Here is an 11,188-nt window from a genome sequence, read left to right as displayed (position 1 = left end):
CACAGTGGCAACACTAGCCAGCTTTTGCATCATCTTCATCAATGTCAGCCCGCTAAAAAGCTTAAATCAGAGGTGCCCTTTGGAGTGCAGTCGAGCGTGTGTCGAAGTTGCAAAGTCACAGAGACCACGTGTCAAATTAGTCTGTGGGAGCCTTTTAAACCCCTGGTGACACAGCCCCCACCCCGACCCCCCCTCCACCACTGCAACCCTTCACCCCTGGACACAAGAAGGCTCCAGAGCTAGTTAACTCATGTGCTCAAGTCATCAGGCCCACCAGAGCGGATTAGAGCGAAGCCATTGTGACTGCCAGACACACTCAATGCCAGGCCGTGGTGATGCCCCTCAAGTAAGAACACTGTACTGAGTGGTACCTGCACTGCATTTGTAGAGAAAGCCTATTAGATGCTGTTTTGTTGCCATCACCGTGTGTGTGTGTGTGTGTGTGTGTGTGTGTGTGTGTGTGTGTGTGTGTGCGCGCGCGAGTGTGCGTGTGTGTGTTTGTCAGCTCAGTTGCAACAAGAATTATGCATTCCAGAACCTTTGAGAGAGTTTTTTTTTTTGTATATGTGTGACATTGAGTTTTCTCTATCACAAGTCAATAAACAAAGTCATCTGTTGAAGGACAAGGGAATGCAAAGTATCACTTCAGCTCCCCATCCCAAAGGATAAATCTACTGGGGATCATACTAATCAAGTCAGCCAAGTCATTCAAGTCATGATGTGAGGAGGAGAAAAATCTGCTTGGCTCTTACTTCATCCATGTCATTGATTTGTCATGGAGGGTTTCCAATACAATAGTGTGCGCATAGCCTTTCCTAACCCTGTGGAGCTCTCCGCTCAACCACACTGTCCCCCCAAATTGCCATTGTGCTCATGTGCTTCTGGTGGTGCACCAACGGTTCTTAAAGTCACACTCTCTCCTCAGATGATTTATTGTCGGTGCCTGGGCTTGCCTGCATTCATTGGCAATGCAATTTTCCCTCAGATCATGACCTGATTTCATAAGGTCTGATTCATTTGAATGCTTTCATGAGTGAGGCCTTTACTTATGTTGATTATTATTATTTTATTGCTGTTATTGTTATTGTTATTGTTGTTGTTGTTGTTGTTGTTGTTGTTTCTAACTGGTTATATTATTATATAATTGGAAAATATAATAATAAATATGGGACCAGCCACCATAGTGAAGTAGGGCTACATTAAAACATTTTGGTTAGAAAGTAGCCTATAAGAAATCAGATTAGTGAGAGGTTAAGTCATTGCCCCAAAATGTGGCAAGATGCCCGAGTGTTGAAGCAATAACAAATACTTAGCTAAAGGTTGCCAGACATCACATTCTTTGACTATATCAGAAGGATGAAGCGATAACACAGTTTATCAAAGACGTGCTGTTTCCAGATGGAAACACTTATGAAAGGGGTTAGAGGATTTTTCTTGTGTCTTCAGGGCTGACTGCGTAGTGGCACTAAAAAAAAACATGTCCCTCCCCTTGGTGAAAACACCCCCTGCCTTGCGGAGAGCGCAGAGCTAAGTCAAACACGAGTGCGCGTTGCTCTCCTCATCCAACTTTCTGGGATGTTCACAGTTGGTGGAAACATCGTGAAACTGGAGGTAAGATGAGTCATGTAATTTGTACATTAGCTGAGAAAAAAATATAAAAACTTATTGAACGAGTGTTTTTAAAATATGCGTGTTGCTCTAGGAACTTAAAAAAGTTGGTCAAGTGTCCATTCAACAGTTAACTTATGTCAAGCTTTGTGATTAAAACTGGGGACAACTTCAACTTTCTACCTAGGTAGGTTATTTTTCGAATAGCAAACATCTATATCATCTTGTTATGAATCCCAGAATGTTCAAATAGAGAACACATGGGTTTAATTTCGTATCCTTTTTAATTTATTTAATTTTGTACAAATGTAATGTTCATTTCGTGTCATGGACTTGAAATAATACCCTCAAGAGTTCAGTGTTGCTGTTGAATTTATCGTTGTGAATTGAATAGAAATGCGTGGAAATGGACAGCTGATGGTTTGGTGTTGCTGATGTGCGACAGTCGTGGGATTCTTCCCTTTATCACTTCTACTGCGGGCATGGACTGACAAACAAGCACTTTTTCGGGGCTAATACACATTGTTATTGATGATAACGAGTGTCGTTAATGCTTATATATTTGCACTGAATTGGAAATTCTGCGTGTCAGACAGGGACGTTATCTGCATCTTAACAAGCACATAAAAGGGTTTCTCCAGATGTCTTCCATCAGGTTGATATCCCTATCACAGCTTCTGACTTGCAGATAAGCTGCCACTGACTTAGGCTATCTCTTCTTCTAAAGAGAATAATGACCAAAACAAAGGCTAAACATAGGGGCAAGCTCCAACAGGGCGTCTTGGTATTTGCTTTTGTGATGACACCACCTATTAACATGTGTCAAAGTCAACATAAAACAATAGCAGGCTCAGCCATGGCATGGGTGTACTATGGGGAGCTAGTGTTAGTTATGGGTCAGTCAACATGCGCTGCTGTAAGGCTCCCGCACAAAGCATGCACTGATGAGGGGTGTATATGTCTGGAGAGCACTTATGTTCTTTTCATTAGGTGGCCTCATGTGATGGACAGAGAGAGAGAGAGAGAGGGGGGGGGGGAGGAATGACAGAGCCAGAAGAAGAGAGAGAGAGAGGGGGGGGGAATGACAGAGCCAGAAGAAGAGAGAGAGAGAGGGACACACTCCACAGGGGCTGAAGTGGTTTTACATCAATCCTGACGTCTATATGAGACTCTGCATTGGCTGCGGGTGTCTGACTATCATACATCAAAAGCACGCTGTGACTCGGCCTGCTGCTGAGTATTCGTTTATGAGCCTAATGGTTGATTTAGCAGACGTAGAGCCATCGCAGAGGGAAAGCCTTCCACCACAGAAGATTGACTGAGGATAATCGTAAGCCATTAGTGCTGGTTGCGTTTATTTTCTTTTTCCCTGCCAAAGGAGAGATGGGAGGAAGAACATAGTCATTCATGCGAAAGAAAATGAAGATATGACTGTTGATTTCTTGTTCCCAGCTTCCCACCACAAACATTTGCCCCCGTGGGTTCTTAAACACTGAGTGTCACATCACTATGCGCAGTTTGATGTTCATTTTGAATGGCAGTAATGTGGAAAACAGACGCCCAGCAGAGGCTATCTGCTCGAGCCGAGAGCATGAAGACATGTTTGAGCAGGTTTCCCTGTGCACACATGTACACAACAGCGCAGAAGGTGTCTATTGAGGGGAAATATAACATGTCAGTGTGGACTGACTTTTGCCCTGTGCCAGTAGTCAACCACATGTTCACGTCTGTATGCTATTGTGACCTCATTGAAGGCAGACTTTGTCTCATAAGCAGTACAGTAGATGCCATTTGTTTTTGTGCGATTTTTAGCAAAAAGGCCATTCATGCAAATTGAAGCATAAAAATTGACTACTGCTGTATAAACACATTCAAAAGTAGGCTATTGATTTTTTTTTAACTCTGTGCCAAATGGAAAACAATGTTTTCCACCAAAATAGATATTTCTTTTGTTGAAGTACTGTCTGGAGGAAATGGTATAATCAGCAGTATTTTGAAATGTGCGCTACATAGTGTGCCCATGTAAATCCCACTGGTTCTTTTAAAACAGTGCACTGCCATCTAACAGGAAAGCCAAATAGAAACCATCTGGTGTCTGAAACTCAATATCGACACAGAGCGAGTCTGCTTCGTAGAGTCTGTTCACACTTCGGGTTACTTGTTTCTAAATATTCTGTGGTTTTTATTGACATTTCCTGTGCACGCTAATAAACAAGCTCGCTCCATACTGTATTCCCCACATCACGAGTGGAATATTGAATAAGGTGTAGCTCTGCTTAAGCCTGCCTTCACGCTCCCACTCTATCTGTGACTGAAGTGCTGCCAAGACCTGCTGAAGAAATTGGACACTTTCTCCATCTACTGCATGCTTCGAACCGTTACCCTTAAATGTGCTGAAATTTATGGTAATTTTTACATCATTTTCCCCCATCACAAAATGATATAGTCTGAATAGTACAGACTGCAAATTTTTAAAAGAATTTTGACACTATATGTTGGAGTGAAACTTTTCAAGCGCCATATAGCCCCTTGCTATTTTTATCGCTTGGCATCCAAGGGCTGAGAGACGTCTACCAGGTAAGTTGTGTCGGGTTTATATTGAGTCTGTGTCTCATTTTCGCTGGCCAGACTAATTGCCTGGTTAATATCCTTTCCCAGCTTAGAAAAACAGCTCCGAGGATGTCTTTGAACTGGGATCAAACCCAGCACCTGCATGGGCCACTGTATCCGAGCCAGGCAGAGGCAGAGTGACTTGTCTGGCTGTAATGAGTGCTTTTCTGCACAATATGGGTACGGGGGGAGACCAAAAATGACTGTGTGTGATCAAGGCATGCATGTCATGCATGATGCTGAACTTTATGTCGCAGTTTCACCAGAAACATCCATGATGATGGTTACTGATGGGTTATGTATGTGTGCGTGTGTGTGTGTGTGTGTATATATTATATATATATATATATATACATTCTATATTCTATATGCAATGTGTGGTCTTTGTTGGTTTAAATCAGATATTTATCCTTGATGTAACTGTTTAGTTTTTTGTATTGTTAGGATAGGTTACGGTCAGCCTCTTCGTAAACCAGACTCTACGTTTCTTTGCTTCTCTTTGTGCAAAGAGTTTGGCCAGGCGTCATTGGCAAACGTCTTCATCCTGGTGGGTGAACACTTGTTTGAAGTTTAAAATCATTGGAGTGTCTTTAAAGTTTCAACCAACCACCAATGTTTTGTGGCGTAACATAAGGCTCTGCCTCCTAGTAAAAGCCTTAAACGTAATCACTGTCAGCCATCCCCTCTGTTTGCTGGTTGGTTGGTGGCTTTCGGTTGGTTTTCTGCATGAGAAATCCATTGAAAGCACATCTGTGCCAGTCAAGTACTGAAGCAGAATGAAATGAAAAATGAGCGGAAGTGCGTAGATGGACAGAGCCAGACTAGGTTAGGTTCACATGGTAGGGCAAGAACTGTTTTATGGGTGGGGCTTCAGTAATGTCACTATCTGTGGCTAATTGGGTTCAATTTAATACATGTCTTGAGTCCTGGGCTCACAATTAGGTCTTCGAGAAAGACTGGCGGCTGTTATTCCCCTCATGTGCGTTTGCTCGTTCTGAGTGCGGCAATTTTGAACCTGTCTCGAGCTACAAGTGACCTCTTGCTGGAACTCTGCCAAAGCTGACACACACACGTTTCAACCACACAGCTAGGTCTTACTTCCACGTCTTTACATCAAGGCCTACGTGTAGGTTAGCGACTAAGGTTTTTGCGGAACGTTACATCGTGGTCTGAGGCTACAGCAAATCACATTGGAGCTCATAGCCACCTTGTAACAGTAGCCCATGCATGTGTGTAGAGAAATGCAAACAAAACATAAGCAATCAACTGAATCAATATTGTGTATATTGTGCATATTCAACTTTGAATGCTAACTGTTTGTTTGAAAGGTTGTAATAAGTAGTTTGTTGTAAATTGTGAGTTTAAGATGGACCTTAGGCCTACATATCTCATGTTATCTAGTTGTGGTGCTGACTGTTGATATGTGATTTCTCCAGGCAATGTTTGGATGTCTTCCAGTGTTTACATTTGGTTGTTTATCTTAATATAGGCGAGAGATTTACGGTCTTTACATTTGAATTCATGCCCACGGTTTTAAAAATGAGTGTGAAATATCAGCAGATTTGAGAAGTATCCATGCAGGGCTGAGCGTCCTGTGTCTTCTGTTTGTCTAGTGTGTGAGCACAGGCTTCATCAATATACACATCAACAAAACTGAACCCGTGGAGTTTAAACAAAAGCATGTGGTTATGTAGAATGAAATGGGCCGTGGAATGCATGGCTATATAGCGCTGATAAAGTGATATGTTTTCATTTGAGGTCTTCAGACCACCATGTGGTTGGGGCTAGATCAGTTTGACTGAGCTGTTTTGCTTCAGCTGTACGCATGAACTATTTAGACTGGATGAAATAGCCTAGCAGGAAATATGCGTGCCGTATAGCTCTACCTGCCTAACATAACTCTCTCTCGTTTTTTTTTCGATGCTGCAGGTTAACAAAGGCCAGTGATCAAAGGGAGCGCTACGACAGAGCGGGCCCTGTTCAGATTCCTGACGGAGTGCAGAGGACTGTACAGAGTATTTTATTCATTTCCCCTCTGGAAAGCCCTGAGGCTTGCGGGATCCGAAAAATCCACACAAAAAAAAGAAGGAAAATAAATAAATAATCCGAAGAGATGGCCTGTTCAGGCCAGATAAGAGCTCTTGTGGTCGGGCTCACCCTGGTGCTCTGCCTGGGCGCGAGTGCGGGTCAGCGGGACTGCACCGGGGTGGACTGCCCGGTGGTGGACAACTGCATCGAGGAGGTGCTGGAGACGGGCGCGTGCTGCTCGTCGTGCCTGCAGCGCGGCTGCGCCTGCGAGGGCTACCAGTACTACGACTGCCTGAACGCGGGCTTCCGCGGCGGCAAGGTGCCCGAGGACGAGTCCTACTTCGTGGACTTCGGCAGCACGGAGTGCTCGTGCCCGGCGGGCGGCGGCCGCATCACCTGCCACTTCATCCCGTGCCCGGACATCCCGCGCAACTGCATCGAGACGGTCACGCCGATGGACGGCTGCGCCCAGTGCGAGCGCGTCGGCTGCGTCCACCAGAGCCAGAAGTACGAGGCCGGACACACCTTCCAGATGAGCCCGTGCGAGGTGTGCCACTGCCCCAAAGACGGCGGCAGCCTCATGTGCTCCCCAGTGCCGGGCTGTGACCCCCAGAAGGTCAAGAAGCCCATGCTAGCGTCCACCACGGAGGGCAGCGACAGCCAGGCCCACCCCGGGACCTTCAGTAACTTCCTGCCCCTCTACAAAGAGGATCCCTCAGACACGCCCGCAGACGAAGACTACGACTACCCGACGGACCTCGCCACGGCGGACACCCGAGACGCGGGCGAACCCGCCGAACCGACCTCCCCGCCTCCCTCCTTCTCCGAAACGTCGTCATCTTCCTCCCACGCTTCCTCCTCCGGAGGAGGCCCCAGACAAGAGTTCAGGGAGGCGCAGGGGGCTTACGAAACCAGAGACGCCGCAGAGGAGCACATGTCGAGTCCTCCCTCCGCCGCGGAGACGGCGACCTCCAGGCACCAGGAGGGGACAATGGCAGCGGACAAAGCCCCGGCCCCAAAGCACCACGGGCCGCCCCGGGAGGCCCCCGAGGGCCAGAGCCGGCGACACGCCGAGGAGGAGCCCCAGAGAGGAGCCCCGGAAGAGGACCTCCCGCACACCGCTCACAGCGAGGGGCACCCCAGACGCAAGACTCACCACGGGCACGGGCACGGGGACAGCCACGGGGACAGCCACCGAGACAGCCACGGGGACAGCCACGGTGCCGCCGCCGCCGGTCAGGAGGAAAACCACCTGCCGGGCTCCCGCGACGGGCGCCAGGACGATTCCCCGCCCTCGTTGAAGTTCAGCCCGTCCAGGCCGCCGCCCGTGAAGGTGCGGGAGGACCGCGAGCGCAGCCAGAGGAGGCAGTCGCAGACGCTGCTCCACTACCACACGGGAGAGCAGCAGCAGCAGCAGCAGGAGGAGCGCGGCGGCAGCCACAGCAACAGCAACAGCCCCTACGCCCACCAGTGTGAGTGAACACGTCCCACTTTATCTTCTCCTTTGCACAGCCCCGGGGGGGTTGGGGTGGGAGAGGGGGGCGGGGGGGGGGAATAATGTTCGAGTCATGTCAAAGTCATGTCGACCTTAAACGGAACAACCGAGTGGGTCTCTAGATACATTTGAAATTCAAGTTATGTCTTGAAGACCATATTGAGTTGATTGCATGAATACCTGTGAGCTTGTGTGACCCGAGTGCTTAGATCACAGCCTTTGTTATTATATTGTTATAATTACTCTTGTGTTTTACCTGGCTGGGTACTGGTACATGCGTGGTTTAATCGGCTTTTAAATGTGTCGAGTGATTCATTTATGTCTCCAGTGTCATATCCTGTGTTTGTAATGAAAGGTTGCTTTTAAATGTTAGCTGGCATTGACGCAGCACAGAGTGAAAAAGAATATTTATTACAGAAACACCCACCATTTCCCTTGCAACGCCCTCAAGAGATTTGACATCTTTAGGAACATTCCAAATTTAATCTGACAGTTTGTTTGTACAGCCTTCGTAGTAACATTTTCTACGTCCAACACACATGCTTCTCAAAAACAGAATAACAATTCATGACAGAACTAGCTAGCCTTCAGCGATCTCTCTGAGATTGTTTCGTGCTAAATTAACAATGAGATTCGGCATTTGTCCCACATCGTTCCAATAGGAGGAATAGGCTACAAAGGCATGCCACAGTCCAACCTGGATAAAACTCCAGAGGCTACTAGTGCCATTGGCCCCATTGCATGTTAATCATCATCATCATCATCATCATCATCTACAGTATGTCAGCCCTGTGATAGAAGCACCCCACAGGCGATGAAAGTTCCTGAACGCTAGCTGACTGTGGACAGCATATGATATACGGATTAAAGGCCTGGAGGGTGGATCACTAGATAGCACTGGAGGGACCAAATCTGTTTTGGATTTCGTGGTCGGCTGTTAAAGGGACAGGTGTGTTCAGTTCTTCAACAGGTGGACTCGGAAAATCAGATATGTGTGAACAATCCTTCATACACTTAAAGAGAAAAAGTGAAATGGGTGATTCTCAGACAGCTGCTGTTCTATTTATGGTTGTAAATTTAGCCGATTAAACCAAGTTTCCCTTTTTGATGTTCTTTATGTTTCAATTGCAGATATTTGTTCATGTTGAACCATTTATTTCTTAGTTTTAACTTACAAGAGTATGTTTAAATGTCTTGTAAGTCACTGATGACAGATAGCCACAGTCTACAGTCATTTGGACACCCCAGTGTGCAAGAAATTTGACCTACATGTTGTCAGGCAAAGTTCGCGGGCTGTTTTACAAGGGGGGAAGTCTATACGCACAGCAGTAGGGCTGAGCTGACTCGTGGTGACAAATGACTTTCTTTCACTGTGGAATCCAAAGGGGAAACAGCTATGCGGTATGCGTGCACGTATACATACATCTGGCATCTCGGAGCCCTCGTGTAAACGGTGCGAACGCGACTATGTGTTCTGTGGGATTAGTAAACAGTCGTTGCGTCGACCCTCGTAACCTCGACGTGTGGGCACTCTCCCTCTGGTCGTCCCTCACTGCTGAGGCCTGTTCTCCCCTTTCTTTTTCACCACCTGGTCTCCATAGGAATGCACGGAGGGCTTTTTTTCCCCCTTTTGCTTTCTTTAGGTTGCAGCCCTTCGATGTGGGGTGTTGATAGACCTGGAATACCTGTCGTCCACATTCCATAAGCACTAACTAGCTTGGAGGCCCTCCAGGGTCTTATCGGTTTTGTGCTTGTGAGTCGAAGGTGATAAAACATAAGTGCTTTGGTTGGGTCAATAGCCAAAAAAAAAACTTTGTTTGCGTATAGCGTGATACACTGACAGTGGCCAAGGACGTCTCTGCTAACGTGACATGAGCCAATTTGCCGTTAGCGCTGAACGCAAATGATATTTTGTGTGACTCACACGAGGGGGGTGAGGTTGTGTCGGGGGAGGACTTGGACTCGTTCCAAAGCGCGGCATGTCCCAGTGAAGATGATAGGTTCCATATACTGTCTGCGTTGAGTACTCCTACACACCACTCCCCCCAGGCTGCAGGAAGGTGGTGAGAGTGTGTTATCTGTGGAGAGACAGCTCTCTGGGGTACTGGGAGCTGGGACTGCGAAGGGCCGGAAGTCGGGGGCTCTTGTCGGCCAGACTGGCACCAGCACTGAGGTTGGGGGGGGGGGGGGTAGCGTAGAGGAAGATGACAGGAAGAGATGATATGGTGATAATGTTCTAGAATCACTTAGCATTCTATCTTGTTGCCGGTGGAAACAGGCCAAGGTCAGGAGCAAACATGGTCAGATCCACCAGATCCAATCTGAACTGCTACAAGACTCATGTAACCACTGCACACAACTCTCTCTCAAGATCCAGAATTACAGTCATTGAAATGGCCTTTTCCCAAGATAGTGTCTTTCCCCTAAAACAGTCGAATGCTGCAAGATCCTGTACAAGCTTCTTTCTCAAACACAGTATCTTCTACTGTGTTTGAGAAACTGCTCTGTCAGAGTAGTCATGCAGTGGTGAGCAGTGTCACTTTAGGCTACACCTGAGAGACCACTCAGCATGCCAAGGGCTTTGCTCTTATGTTTGCCAGACACGATTCCAGGGTCTGCTTTACCCCCCTACCCCCACCCCCACCCCCCAACAACAACAACAACAAAACACACACACACACACACACACACACACACACACACACACACACACACACACACACACACACACACACACACACACACACACATGGATCTACTCCTTCCGTTAACGACCTTGATGATGTAGGCATTGCAGGAGCCAACGTTTAGGCAGGCCTGATTTGGAGTAGCAAGCTAACGGCCAGGCACAGGGGGAATTCTTCCCTTTCTCTGTCTCCCCCTGTCTGAGAAATGGTTGTCGTTCTGCTAGGATGCTCCGACTGCAGCTCATAAATGTTGTGCGTATATTTGGTGAATGGGATGTTGCGCTCACTAACCTTAATCGAAATGTGAGTTTTTGGTGCTGCAGATTTTATTCACCGGTTAACATGATTTAGGAAGAATGGAAATATGTACTCACACACACACAAGCACAAATACACACACACACACACACACACACGCACACACAATCATCATTAGCAGGAGCAGCAACAGGAATAGCCTCCTGGGGAATGTATTTTGCGTGTGTGTGTGTGTGTGTGTGTGCGTGTGTACGTGTGAACAGAATGACAGGTCGCCACGCTGTGCGTCTGTATGGAGATGTCGCAGCGTTATCACGGCGCACAGTGGAGTAAATAGAGGCGCTCTCTCCCTTCCTTCCTTTGTTCTGTCACAGCAGGAGCGCGCTATGATGCACCCTGCCCTCGCTGTCATTCGCCTCATGTGTTTTCCACACTCACGCACTCCCTCTCGGATACACACGCGCTGACACACATAAGCATCCACAAATCTACACACACACAC

The 11,188-nt window shown here is 47.3% G+C and overlaps 1 protein-coding gene across 2 annotated transcripts in view; it reads left to right on the top strand.

The window, feature by feature from the left end:
- The first annotated feature begins 224 nt into the window (after nucleotides 1–224).
- The window catches only part of LOC134087472 (fibulin-2-like), a 49,779-nt gene continuing 38,815 nt past the window's right edge, over nucleotides 225–11,188 (top strand). Inside the window, exons 1-2 of one of the 2 annotated variants that reach the window (XM_062540983.1) lie at nucleotides 225–346; nucleotides 6,148–7,718. In XM_062540983.1, the coding sequence (XP_062396967.1) occupies nucleotides 6,332–7,718 (1,387 nt within the window). In that variant the 5' untranslated portion in view covers nucleotides 225–346; nucleotides 6,148–6,331. Of the gene's footprint in view, nucleotides 347–1,516; nucleotides 1,612–6,147; nucleotides 7,719–11,188 lie in introns of those variants that run through there. The other variant, XM_062540984.1, reaches the window with a different exon arrangement.

This window comes from Sardina pilchardus, chromosome 7 (assembly GCF_963854185.1).
Source record: "Sardina pilchardus chromosome 7, fSarPil1.1, whole genome shotgun sequence".
Classification (NCBI taxonomy): Eukaryota; Metazoa; Chordata; class Actinopteri; order Clupeiformes; family Clupeidae; genus Sardina; species Sardina pilchardus.
Note: the sequence above shows the minus strand (reverse complement) of the source record. Positions and strands in the feature narration are given on the sequence as shown.